Consider the following 14,240-nt stretch of genomic DNA (forward strand, 5'->3'; position numbering starts at 1 on the left):
TAGTGGCAGGGGCTGGTGGCCTGAACGGAGGCGCTAACATGTGAAAAGACAGGAGCTCGTAGACTGGGAAGATCGTGGAGAGCACCTGGCACCAGGCCTTTCTGATGGACAGATGTCAGCTGGGAGAAGTGGCAAGGAGGCCCCAGACTCTGCTCTGGCACTGACGCCAGGGCCATTCCCCCAGACGAGCAGGTTTGGGGTGAGGCAGGTGGTAACACCCACTATCGGTTCTGGACACACTGAATGAGGCCCCAGGTGACGATGCCACTGCTTTCGCAATCAGGAAACAAAATCATTGAAAACTTACCTGTTTTTGTCAAATGATGTCCTAGCCAAACGGGACTGCAAAATGGCTGTTATCTTTAAAACAGAATCATTTAAAAAGTATGGATATAAGGATTTATAAGTGACATATCAATACACGTTCATTCACGATAAAAGATACAGATCTTTAGAAACTCTTACCATAGCAGTTTGGTCCCCAAGGTTTGTCCAGACAGGATGCTCTGTGAAGCTACGGTTATATAAATACACAGAATTTATTTTTTCTCTCAGGTGCTTTGAAGATATTTCCTTAGAAACAATGAAACACAACCACCATTCTGTTACTTAGTAACAGGTAATGAATGACTCTGATATATCTATGGCTTCTTCCTAATGTGTAGTTTTCAAGTTCAACATATTCAAGTAAATCTGTTTCAGATTTATAAAAAAGGTTATGGTTTTGGTAAGACAAATGAGTATGAAATTCTTTAAAGAAAAAAAAAAAAGTTTATGCCTCAGTTTGCCAGTGAACGTCTGAGAAAAGCCCTGGCTCACCTGAAGCAATGTCTCCACGGACACCTTCCACCTTCCCTGAAACATCCAACTCGAAGACATATTCCATTGTGCCCTAAAAAAGAGGGAGACCAAGCATGTCAGGATCCATCACTTTAAGACATCTGCAGCCCCCTGCTGGCCTGTGCAGGGACCTGCCTGGCGTGCCCTCCCTCCGCCCACACGGAATGAGCGCCCCAGGCGAGCAGAGTCTGTTGGATTTACTGCTGTATTTACCAGCTCCTTCCTTCTGCTAATTTTGGGCTTAGTTTGCTCTTCTTTTCTGGTTCCTTGAGGTGTACAGTTAGGTGTTTAAATTTGAGATCTTCAAGGTAAGCGTTTAACACTAAACTCCCCTCTTAGGACTGCTTTTGCGGCATCTTTGCAGTTTGGGTATATATGCTGTTTTCGTTTGATCATCTTGAGGTTTTCTGTTCTTTACTTCTTTATTGGAGTACAATTGCTTTACAATGTTGTGTTAGTTTCTACTGTACAGCGAAGTGAATCAGCTGTATGTACACCTATATCCCCTCCCTCTTGAGTCTAATTTCTCTTTTTTATTTCTTTGACCCATTGGTTGTTCAAGAGTGTTGTTTAATTTCCACATACGTGTGAATTTTCCCGCTGCTATGGATTTCTGGCTTCACTCCACGGTGGTTGTAATCTTCTTAGCTTTGTTGACTTGTTTTGTGACCTGACACGTGACTTGTCCTGGAGAACGTCCCGTGTGCACGTGAGAAGAGCGTGTGTCCTGCTACCGTTGGGCAGGACGTTCTGGGTGTGTCTGTGAGGTCCATCTGGTCAGAGTGCTGGTCGAGTGCTCCGTTTCCCGAGTGACCTTCTGTCTGGATGATCTACCCATGACTGAAGGTGGGGCACGGACGGAAGTCTCCTCTGTCCTGGTGCTGCTGTCGGCCTCTCCTTTCAGTCCTGTCAGTGCTGGCTTCATACACTCAGGTGCTCTGAGGCTGGGTGTGCAAGTGTTGTGGCGGTTAATTTTATGTGTCACAAGCTGCTTTCTTCTCTTTCCCCTGAGGGGTGAGTCTGCTGGGCTACACCTGCCTGTGTCTCTGGTGCAGGGGTCCCCTGGAGCAGCTCTTTCCTGTTTTCAGGGGTCCCCAGGCATCTAGAGCATTATGGGTCCTGTCAGAGGTCCAGGACAGGTGAGACAGAAGCCAGTCCCTCAGGCTGGCTTCTGCCCCCCAAAAGCCAGAACATTGGACCTATGGTCCCGTCTTGTCTTTCCCTTCCCAGGGAGAAGATGGGAGCTGGGAGTTCCCTCCAATCACGTGGCACAGTGCCAGGGGAGGGACTACAGTGAAAGGATGCTACAATGTTCCCACAGCTTCAGGGTGGCTCATTTCATGCTCACCCTGGGGCGCAGGGCAGACTCTTAACTGGTTTTCTGGATTTCTCACAAAGGGAACTGAGTCAGTCTCTCCATAAGAGGAACAAGGGTCTGGGCTTCCTAGTCTATCAAGTCTCATCACCATGGTCAAAGTCACAACCCCGCCCCTTTAAACCTGAGAATCCTTTGGTGTCCTAATTCACAAGAGCTTTTCTTTGCTTCAGAAAACCTTACTCATTTCCTTTTACGTAACTTTTCAGCAGCTTTGCACTTCAAGTCGGTGACAGGAGAGCCTTTGCAGGAAGAGTACACCAGGCAGCAGTTCTCAACTTGGGGGGCAGGGGGGCGTTCCACCACCCTGCGGGGCACTTGTCAATGTGTGGTGCCACACAACAAAGGGGACAGTGCAGAGGGGGGCACTCCGTGGGTGGGAACAGCCTGTAATATAAGGGGGCAGCCCCTCACAATGAAGAACCGTCCTTCCCGAAGTGCCAATAGCACCACCTGTGAGTGACGAGGTCACAGTATTCACCGTTTCTGAGTGACTGGCGCATGCAGATGTTTCTTGTACATAAAACTCAGAGGGGGCTGCATGTGGCTGGCGCGTCCCCCTCAAGCTGCTGCTGAGAACCCACAGGCTGGCCTGTGACCGGAACTGCCATCCAGCCTGTCGGACGTCTGCTCGGAGAGGGTGGCTTTTCCTAATTCAGAAGCGTCATTTATAAGAGCAGCAGTCCCATCTCTAGGTCTCGTAAAAACTCTTCTGCAAGGAGTTACCCCTTTACTGCATACTAAGCTACAGCATAAAGCATTAATTAAAGCACAGAATGGCTGGATGTAACGTCTAGTTACAAGTCTTGTGCTCACGGCCCCTCAGAGCTTCTACCCAATCAGCAGCATTTATAAATTAGTACTGAGCTCTTAAATGAGGGTATTTTATAGCCTATAAGTATTTCTCAAACATTTAAAAGAAGTTCTCATTGATAGTCAGTAAATAATCTTTTTTTTTTTTTTTTATGCGTTACGCGGGCCTCTCACTGTTGTGGCCTCTCCCGTTGCGGAGGACAGGCTCCGGACGCGCAGGCTCAGCGGCCATGGCTCACGGGCCCAGCCGCTCCGCGGCATGTGGGATCTTCCCAGACCGGGGCACGAACCCGTGTCCCCTGCATCGGCAGGCGGACTCTCAACCACTGCGCCACCAGGGAAGCCCAGTAAATAATCTTTTAAGTGATGCATATTCTGATTTCAACTTTTAACCTAATAATTTAAGCTTTTTTTCCCCCTAATAGACACGCCAATTTTGAAGTTAAAAAGTTAATTGAAATCTCTCGGACTAAAGTCTGTCATTCCCTTGGGTAATTTTGTTATAACTGCTAGGGAACAAGCTTTCAAATACCCATTACATTGCATCAAAGAAGTTAACAGAGACACAGAATCTTACTGCTCAAAATCACTTTGTAAATTGCTGGGGATAAATGAAAAGCTTTACTTACCCTTTCTATTTTATATGGTGCAACAATGTTGTGTTCTTTAATGAAATATACCTGAGAAAAACAAATCAATACTTGTAAAATATTAAACATTATCACAGTAATGAGTTACTGTTAATTACGATGTTACGAATCGAATTTAAATCATTGTTACATAATCTGTTTCCAAAAGCACTTGCATTAATATGAGTATAGCTTTAAAGTTCTGATGTTAAAATAACAAACATTAAATTAAAAAGAGATTCATCAAGGCAACAAGGTAGCAACCACTGCTGGATAAATACAATGTCTAAGATGTCTTATGAATGTCATCACTTGTACCCAGTAACCAGACAAATGAAGGAAGCTAATCTAAGGCTGATTTTCTAAGAAATGAGTAAAACAAAGTCATTGTGGTATGAAATCCATTCATCAACATAAAGAAAACTCTCTTCTCTAGACAGACACACACACACACACACACACACTCCTCTTTATTCTATCAGCAAAAGAATATTTGGAAGCAAAACTCTAAAAGCCTAAAGAACCATAACATATTTCTGAAACACTGTGACCTGGTAAGTAATCAAAAAACACAAAAGTTGTGTTTATTTGGTTGTGTGCTTAACCCAGGAAGCTTAATACTTGAAAGAGTAGCTTATATCTAGTCACACCTTGATGTAAAGCTGATTTTCAGTTTATTTGACATGAGACCTCTTATACAAACTATTGAAAGGAGGTGGGAGGATTTGGGGGCTTTATTCTTAAGTTTATTAAAATTATACTAAAATGTGTATATATATATATATATATATATATTTTTTTTTTTTTTTTTTTTTTTTTTGGCGGTACGCGGGCCTCTCACTGTTGCGGCCTCTCCCGTTGCGCAGCACAGGCTCCGGACGCGCAGGCTCAGCGGCCATGGCTCACGGGCCCAGCCGCTCTGCGGCATGTGGGATCTTCCCGGATGAGGGCACGAACCCGCGTCCCCTGCATCGGCAGGCAGACTCTCAACCACCGCGCCGCCAGGGAAACCCCTAAAATGTATAGTTTTATAATGGAAACCATACTTTCAACTGAAAAAGTACCTACTCCTTTCAAGATAAGGACTTTCTAGAATAAAGCGACCGTGTAGAACGATACTCTAGACATAATGAGAATACAGGTGTGGACGGGAATCATCAGTACTGGTGCTCCTTCCCCAAACAGATGTGGCCATAACTGCTCTCACATCCGCCAGTCAAAGCAGCACGAAGTCAGAGAGCCTCTGAAATGCTTTCTTCCCTAAAATTATTAGAATCATGGAAGGCAGACTTAGAAAATCACCTAATCTGATATCTCCCAGGCTTCATAAAATAATTTTCAATATGCATTAAAAAGAGGCATGAACAAGAGGGCTAAATGATCCAAAAACCACCGGAGGCTCTCTGCTCCCGACCATTCACCCCTTGAGAATCTCAACACTTCGCGCCCAGTCCTAGCGTAAAGAAATCTCTGCATCTTTGTTTCCCACAGCTCTTCCCATGCTTGCTCGATCACAGAATACTTTTCTTTGAACACTTCAAGGAGCTGGAGATCCGCAGAGAGTGGAACCAACGCTGACCTCTACCCTTTCATTTTCAAGGTGAAGAAGGTGAGATTCACAGCAAAAAGGCAGTGGTAATGAGCTCTACTCCTCTCTCATCTATAATTTTTTAAAGATCTACAGGTGAATTGAGTACAGCTAACCCTTGAACAACATGGGTTTGAACTGCATGGGTCTGCTTACATGTGGATTGTTTTCAGAAAATATATTGGAAAAGTATGTGGAGATCTGGGACAATTTGAAAGAAGATGAACTGTGTAGCCTAGAAATATCAGAAAAATTAAGAAACTGTTATGTCATGAGTACATAAAATAGATGTAGATACTAGTCTATCATATCATTTACAACCATAAAACATACACAAATCTATTATAAAAAGTTAAAACTTATCAAAACTTACGCACACGCTAACAGACCGTACATGGATGGCACCAATCTTAGTCGAGAGAAATGTAAATAACTATAAAGATGCGGTATGAAATCACAGCTGCATACGTTCACCGTAGTTCACACTGTACCACGGTCATAACTTCATAGCCGCCTCCTGTGATACTGCGCTGAGGTCCAGTGCTGAGTAACCTCAGAAGGCTGCGGGGCGCTATCCATCTTCATGTAAGCAGCAGTGAACTGGGCATCACAGTAAAAAGTGGTCCCTCCCGGTTCTTGTGCATTTTTCATCGTGTTTAGTATAAGATCACAAACCTGGAATAACACCACGGGACCCACACGAAGTGCCACTAGTGATGCTGGCCGTGCTCCCGAGAAGCAAAGTCGTGACATTACGAGAAAAAGCTGAATTCCTTGATATGTGTATCACTGATGGAGGTGAGGTCAGCTGCTGCGGTTGCCACCATTTCAAGATAAATGAATCCAATGTAAACACCATTGTAAAAAGGAAAAGGAAATTCATGAAGCCATCAGGCAGCTACCCAGCAGGCGGGAGAACCTGGCACTTTTGGTGAACTACCTTTTTATCACGTACTGAAAATGCAGCTTTTACGTGGGTGCAGAGTTGCTGCGTGATGACTAATATGACAACTTAAAGCGAAAGGAAGGTGAAGGATCTAAAGCTGGAAAATTTAATGTCAGCAAAGGATGGTTTGATAATTTTGGAAAGAGATTTCGCTTTGAAAATGTCAAGATAACAGGAGAAGCAACTTCTGCCAACCAGGAGGCAGCAGACAAGCTCCCAGACACCATTAAGAAAATCACTGAGGAGAAAGGATATCTGCCTGATCAGGTTTGAAAGCAGATGAAAGTACCCTCTTCTGAGGAAAAAAAAAAAAAAATCCACAAAGGACGTTCATTAATAAGGAAGAGACACGAGGACCTGGATTTAAGGCAGGAAGGGATAGGCAAGTCTGCTGTTTTGTGCAAATGCAATGGGGTCGATGACCAGGACTGCCCTGATCTATAAAGCTGCTGACCCCCAGCCTTGCAGGGAAGAGGGAACCCCAGCTGCCAGTCTTTTGGTTGGACAACAAGAAGGTCTGGACAACAAGAACGCTTTTTCTGGATTGGTTCCATCGATGCTTTGTCCCTGAAGTCAGGAAGTATTCTGCCAGTATGGGATGGCCCTTTAATGTTCTTTTAATTGGACAATACCCCTGGCCACCTAGAACCCCACGAGTTCAACACCAAAGGTGTCAAAGTGGTCTACTTGCCCCCAAACCCGGCATCTCTAATTCAGCCTCTAGATCAGGGGTCATAAGAACCTTTAAGGCTTATTACATATGGTACTCTGTGCAAAGGACTGTCAGTGCCGTGGAAGAGAAATCATGAGAGTCTGGAAGGATTACACCATTGAAGATGCCATGGTTGTTACAGAAAAAGTCATGAAAGCCATCAAGCCCAAAACAGTACATTCCTGGAGAAAACTGTGTCCAGACGCCATGCATGACCTCACAGGATTTACAACAGAGGAACAAGGAAATCATGAGTCGGAGTACGGATACGGCAAAAAGAGGTAGAGAGCTGAAACGTTTCAAGATATGGATCTTGGAGAAATTCAAGAACTAATGGACACCACACCCGAGGAATTAACAGAAGACAACCAGAGGGAGATGAGAGCTTCCAAACCAGCGCCAGATGACGAGGAAGAAGATGTAGAAGCAGCAGTGCCCGGAAACAAACTGACATGAGACCACCTAGCAGCAGGCTCTGATTTCTGAGACTGCTTTTTGGCTTCTTTCATGACATGGACCCTTCTCTGACACAGGCACCGGAACTAAAGCAAACGGTGGAAGGAGCATTGGTACCGTATGGCAACATTTTTAGAGAAATAAAAAAGCAGAAAAGTCAGCCAGAAATCATGATGTATTTCCGTAAAGTTAAACTGAATGTGTCTGCCTCTCCTGCCCACCCCGTCCCCCCTCCATCTCTGCCACCTGCGACAGTAAGACCCCCCCCCCCACCCCACCCCGCTGCTTAACGTGAAGACAGACGACAGGAACGAAGACCTCTGGGACACTCCACTTCCACCTAATGACTAGTGAACAATCATCCTGCCGTACAGTTAATAAACTCACCTGCTGTGTGTGTGTCTTCACGTGAACGTCTAATAACCACGTGGAGGAAGTGTATGATACATTTCTGTGTTCACCACTGTCATCATCACCTGAGCACTCACAGTGTAGAACATCATGTGCGAGACTTGTACTGAAGTGGACAGCCTATCCTTGCACAGGCATAGGGGAGTGATTTTAATATAAGATTAATCATGTATTAGTTTTCTGGTTTCATAACTTTGCTTTCAAAGAATTCCATTACTGTTCAGATGTCTTTCTCTATCATCACGGGTTTAAAAAAGAAAAATGTTATCATGGTTGGGGCTTCCCTGGTGGTGCAGTGGTTAAGATTCCGTCTGGGGCTTCCCTGGTGGCGCAGTGGTTGAGAGTCCGCCTGCCGATGCAGGGGACACGGGTTCGTGCCCCAGTCTGGGAAGATCCCACATGCCGCGGAGCGGCTGGGCCCGTGAGCCATGGCCGCTGAGCCTGCGCGTCCGGAGCCTGTCCTCCGCAACGGGAGAGGCCACAACAGTGAGAGGCCCGCGTAACGCATAAAAAAAAAAAAAAAAAAAAAAAAAAAAAAAGATTCCGTCTGCCAATGCAGGGGACACAGGTTTGAGCCCTGGTCTGGGAAGAGCCCACATGCTGCGAAGCAACTGAGCCCGTGCACCACAGCTACTGAGCCTGCGCTCTAGAGCCCGCAAGCCACAACTACTGAAGCCCGCGCGCCACAACTACTGAAGCTCGCGTGCCTAGAGCCCGTGCTCTGCAACAAGAGAAGCCACCGCAATGAGAAGCCCGCGCACCGCAACGAAGAGCAGCCCCCACTCGCCGCAACGAAGACCCAACACAGCCAAAAATAAATAAATACATTTTTTTTTAATTTTGAAAATTAAAATGTAACCACGTTTCCCATACTGAATTATGAATCTGATACAACACTGTGTGCCATAACACTTTTATAATGATTCACTCAACAGTGTACAGGCTTGGCTACTGGGAAGCAATACTGATGACACAGGCTACGATAAAGCAGTCATCCTGCTGCTGCTTCATTATCAGTGCATGAATCATACTTGTAAATAACACGTTTCTTTTTCACATTATCTTTTCTTTTTTTTTTTGCGGTATGCGGGCCTCTCACTGTTTTGGCCTCTCCCATTGCAGAGCACAGGCTCCGGACGCGCAGGGTCAGCGGCCATGGCTCACGGGCCCAGCCGCTCCGCGGCATGTGGGATCTTCCCGGACCGGGGCACGAACCCGTGTCCCCTGCATCGGCAGGCTCTCAACCACTGCGCCACCAGGGAAGCCCCTATCTTTTCATTTTTGATGTCTAATGTTAGTAACACATCTAACATCTACAGTGTTTTGTATCACATTAAGACAATATTGATGTAGGTACTGACAGACATGATTCATCTTATAAACAGATGACAAACTTACAGTATGGATAAGTATAGTACATACTGCAAATGCATTTTCTCTTCCTTATGATTTTCTTAACATTTTCTTTTCTCTAACTTATTGTAAGAATACAGTATATAATACATATACCATACAAAATATGTGTTATCAACTGTCTATGTCATCAGTAAGGCAACAGTAGGCTATTCGTAGTTAAGTCTGGGGGGAGTCAAAAGTTATAAATTTTCACCTGTTTGTGTATGTGGGCGCAGGGGTCAGTGCCCTAAACTCCCACTTTGTTCAAGGGTCAGTTGTGTATGACAGGAGAAAAAACGTGTAATTTATCTCCGTATTGCCAGTGTTCACATAGTACTGGATGTAAATGTGAAACGAAGAAAAGGTGACCCCAAGCATTCTACTATGATTAGACAAGGCTACACATCCTGAGCTGTGGCCTCGGTTGTCACCATGAGTCCATCTGAGCTCACTGAAGTGGGAGGTGCTGGCCTCCCACCTTCCAACTGCAGTCCTTTATCTCAACCCTCACACACTGTCAGGACTCCTCAGGACGGACCCACACAGCCTGCAGGCACCACACGCTTAATGAACATTAAGGAACGCATCAGGGATCACAGCTTCTAAGACATACAGTTCTCAATGACTAACTTTAAAAGAATTTAAACATCATTCCCTGTGGCCTTCATTTGAGATTTCTACAAATAATTTCATTGTGCTTAAAAAAAATGTGTATATATATGTATGTATATATACACACACACACATATGTATGTATTTATTCATTTAAATGTTCATTCAGGTTAGAAAATAATGTTTACTAGGTGCTTCTTACCTGACTGAAAATGAGTGAGATCCCCCCGGATACCACCCTAAAATGCAGATAAAAGTTATTAAATATATGTAATTTTTTGGTAGAAGTAAAATTACACAGTTGTAACAATGACGTACTTTGCAAAGTGTCTATTGGCTCCATTTTCTCCATGTTTTCCTATTTTTATACAATCTCTCAAAGGAATCTGGAAAAAATTGAGAGAAATATTATAAAAATAAGCCAAGGTAAACTATATACAAAAAATAGGACCGTTTCTGTTCACATTTAAAATGCATTTACCTTAATGATGGGCTGGGATATTGCATCCGGTTCAAAAATAACTGATTTTGAACATATTTTTAAGGAGCCTCTGATTTTCCTAGAGATGAAAGTACAAAAGGTTATTATTAATGAACGTAACAAAAGTCACAAAAGAATCATAATACATTTTAACTAGAATGTAGATGACTAAAGTATCAACTAATAAAAGATCAACAAAGAGAAGGGTATGAAAGGTTGGAAAATATAGCAAAAATATTTTCCTCATCTCCCCCTCCCTAGAGGTTAAAGAATCTGCATGTGTTGTAATAGGGTCTCACTGGTTGAGCACTGTCGCATGTATTTTATTCGCATTACTTCATCTGGTCCTCACAGCTACTGTGAAAGGGAAACAGTTTTCTGATCCTTAAGAAACGCTGATTCCATCCTGTCTGTGGTAAATTCTTTTGACTTTTCATTTCCTATATCTTAAAGAACTATTCAGAAAGCAATACTAAGCATCTAACGTTGATGAGGTAGGAGATTTTTTGTTTTCTTATTTATAATCATGCAAGAATAACAAGAGTTTGAATTTAGAACCCAGAACGCTTTTACCGGTGATTCTGGGGTACATAGGACAAAACACAGGTTAAGAAATGCTGGAACATCGTCTTATAAAAAAATCACCTTAAGATTAGTTTCCAAGAGTACATTTTATCTACAAGTGAAGCTCTACGGATCTTACGTTTTTTAAAGTCACTTGTATGACATCTGGACTTTTTCTCCAGACATTCCTCAGTGTCCTAGTGAACGCTTTTTTTTTTTGCGGTACGTGGGCCTCTCACTGTCGTGGCCTCTCCCGTTGTGGAGCACAGGCTCTGGATGCACAGGCTCCGCGGTATGTGGGATCTTCCCGGACCGGGGCACGAACCCTTGTCCCCTGCATCGGCAGGCGGACTCTCAACCACTGCACCACCAGGGAAGCCCGTGAACACTTCTTACTCTGGCCGTTCCAGGGTCTCTTAACTGAAGCAATTATGTTACTTATACTCTAGAAAGACCGACCTGCTCTTCCTGCTTCTGTACCCCGCCCCCCCCCCCCTCCGGCTGAGTCAGTTCTTTTGCTATCAAAGAAATCTCACATTCTTCCTGGCTTACAAATACGCCAATGGTGTTCTAACCCACAGGATAAAGTCCCATCACAATCTGAGGAAGGCCTACCTCTGTGTACGTAGATAATATGTACCCAGTGCACAAGAAGGCTCGTCATGCTGAAGGTCATGATTTAGCCTGCAATTCTTCTTCCTCAAAAGCTCTTTTAAATTTTGATTTTATATCATTTCTTTCCATGCTGTTATCTGCATTTACTTTCCTAACACCCTAAATCACCTAATAATAACTTAAGTACTTCTATGGCAATTGCTAAACAAATACAAATAGAATAGAAAATTCCCAAGTATCAATCACCTAGTTTCTGCAGTTGTTAACATGCAGTCATTCTTGTTTTGTGTACAACACCTCAGAACCCTGCTGGATTTTAGGTAAATTCCCAGACATCCTATACTTCATTTATATATACTTTAACATGAATCTCTGAAGATAAACTATTTCAATAAATGACCTATCACTGTCACATCTAATAAAATTAATAATTCCTTAATGTCATCAAGGATACAGCCAGGATTCAAATTTTTCTATTTCATAAGTGTGTTCTTATAGTTGGTTTGTTCAAATTGGAACACAAAAGTCCATATTACATTTAGTTGACAGGTCTCTCAATATCTCTTAATCTAAGGCAACTTTCATTTTCCCGCATTACGAACTTTGCTAAACACATCTCTGTGGTTTTCCTCTATCCCATTTCCTTTATATAATTGGTAAGATTAAAAGACTTGACCAGCTGGGGTTTGATTTTCTGGTAAGGGTTCGTCAGAGGCAGTGCACATGTACTTCCCTCGAATCAAGAGGCCACAGTGGGTTCAGGAAATGCCTATCTTGATACGTGCATTAAAAAATTTCTCAGCACCTTTTCATCTGCTGGTTTAGCAGCCACTGAATATTCTGTCTACATCACAGGTTGGCAAACTCCTTCTATAAAGAGCCAGATAGTAAATATTTTCGACTTTGCAGGCCATTTGGCCTCTGTCACTATTCAGTTCTACTTCCGTGTTGCAGGAAAGCAACCACACACAATATGTAAACAAGTGGGTGTTCCAATAAAACTTTATTTACAAAAACAAGTAGCAGGCCAGATCTGACCATAGTTTGTCGACCCCTGATATAGATCCATTATTCACTAGGGGTTGACATTTTTAACATTCCCTCTGTGTTTATTATCTAGAATTCATCAACAAAGAGCAGCTTTAATTATCTGTGATTTGGTTACCCTAAAGTACAATTTGTACAAGGAAAGCAGGAAAAATGCTCGATTCTTTACGTTTATCAAGTTTTAGAAAAATGAGTTGGTGTCCTAGTACCTTCAAAGGTAACTGATATACATATATATACACACACACGTGAAATAATATATTTATATTACATATATGTCATTATGAACTCATGGATTTGAGCCCTTCTGATACATTTCAATCCACTACCCTCATTATTCTTTTTTGGTGTTCAATCTGTCCCATTTTTTGCCCAGCTCTTCAGGGTGGCCTTGTGCCCTTTTAATTCACATGCAGTCATTTCTGATACCTTCCTTTCTTGCCAGTCTGACAAGATGGTCCAGGCTCACCTCCCACATTTCCTCCCCTGACTTAGATTCAGGCAAGTCTCCAAAGAGCCCTCGTTTCTTTCAGTGGAGAGTAGCATTCAGAGTAGCTTCACTGCTACCGAGTTCTCACTAGGCCTTTTCAGAGATGCGAAAATCTTCCTTACCTTTCATTCTGACTGCCCTTGTGCCGAATATGATTAGCTGTATGCTGTTCAAAGTAGTACTCCTCCAAGTTAAGCAGCAGCAAGGAAAATCTAAATTTGGGGAAAAAAACAAAACCGCATGTTTATTTTTTTAAGTATAAGAAAGCAGAATATTTCAAGCATGTGTTCCCAAAGTGCTTTTCCATCCATTACATCAACAAACACTTACTAAGTGTATATTATATGCCAGGCACTCTTCTCTATCAAGACAGACCTACCCAGCTATGCCAAAAATAAATAAAATTGTTTACCAGGTGGATTTATTATTCCTTTACAGAAACTCCAAATTTCATGAAATAAAACCATGTATAAAACAGATAGCTGGCGGGCACCTCCTCTGTGATGACCTAGATGGGTGGGATGGGGGTGGGTGGGAGGGAGGTCTAAGAGGGAGGGGCTGTATGTATACATACAGCTAATTCACTTCACTGTATAGCAGAAACTAACACACCATTGTAAAGCAATTATACTCCAATAAAACAACAAAACTTACTGTTGCCTGAACAGAGCTCGGAGCTTTCCCACCTACAGTGTTCATCCTTTGTTCCCCACGACTACACACAGGGCTTCCCCACCCCCTCTTCCCCACCACAAACCATCCTCCACTGTCATGGCTCATGGGTGGGTGACTTTCTCTTGCTACTTCCACAAGACCAGTGCCTCTGAGAGGCAGATCTTTAGATATTCCTGTTATAACCAATCTAAGGCTTTGTACGCAACAGGTATTTAATAGATAAAACGAGTAAGCTGAACCAAATGGGAATCAGTTCTTTTTAAAGCTTTAAGTGCTTTAAACTTTAAAAAACAAAATAAAGTAACAGAAAAAGTATTAATTTAGTTGCATGGCCACAGAAACAAATATATGGCAAAGAACTGAAAACAACTGTTTTGTTTGTTTTGTGGTAAGGACCAGGAAACATCAACGGCACCCAGAGTCACGGGGAGTCGTGTTCATGAAAAGTATGGTACTTGAGATGAGTCTTGAAGTTCCGGTGTATTACAGGAAGACATCTAGATTAAATACCGCAGAATAAACGTAAGTGTTTATTTCTGCTCCCTCTGGAAAAACACTACAATGTGAACAAAAATTTTTTAAATAGTAACC

The 14,240-nt window shown here is 43.0% G+C and overlaps 1 protein-coding gene across 1 annotated transcript in view; it reads right to left on the reverse strand.

Moving 5' to 3' along the window:
- Window positions 1-14,240, reverse strand: part of NSMAF (neutral sphingomyelinase activation associated factor) — a 66,273-nt gene that overhangs the window by 33,959 nt on the left and 18,074 nt on the right. Inside the window, 10 exon segments of the mRNA XM_032609446.1 lie at window positions 308-360; window positions 466-486; window positions 488-514; window positions 820-837; window positions 839-892; window positions 3,658-3,708; window positions 9,980-10,016; window positions 10,096-10,163; window positions 10,259-10,337; window positions 13,097-13,186. Coding sequence (XP_032465337.1) covers window positions 308-360; window positions 466-486; window positions 488-514; window positions 820-837; window positions 839-892; window positions 3,658-3,708; window positions 9,980-10,016; window positions 10,096-10,163; window positions 10,259-10,337; window positions 13,097-13,186 — 498 coding nt within the window.

Source organism: Phocoena sinus, chromosome 17 (genome assembly GCF_008692025.1).
Source record: "Phocoena sinus isolate mPhoSin1 chromosome 17, mPhoSin1.pri, whole genome shotgun sequence".
NCBI classification, from domain to species: domain Eukaryota; kingdom Metazoa; phylum Chordata; class Mammalia; order Artiodactyla; family Phocoenidae; genus Phocoena; species Phocoena sinus.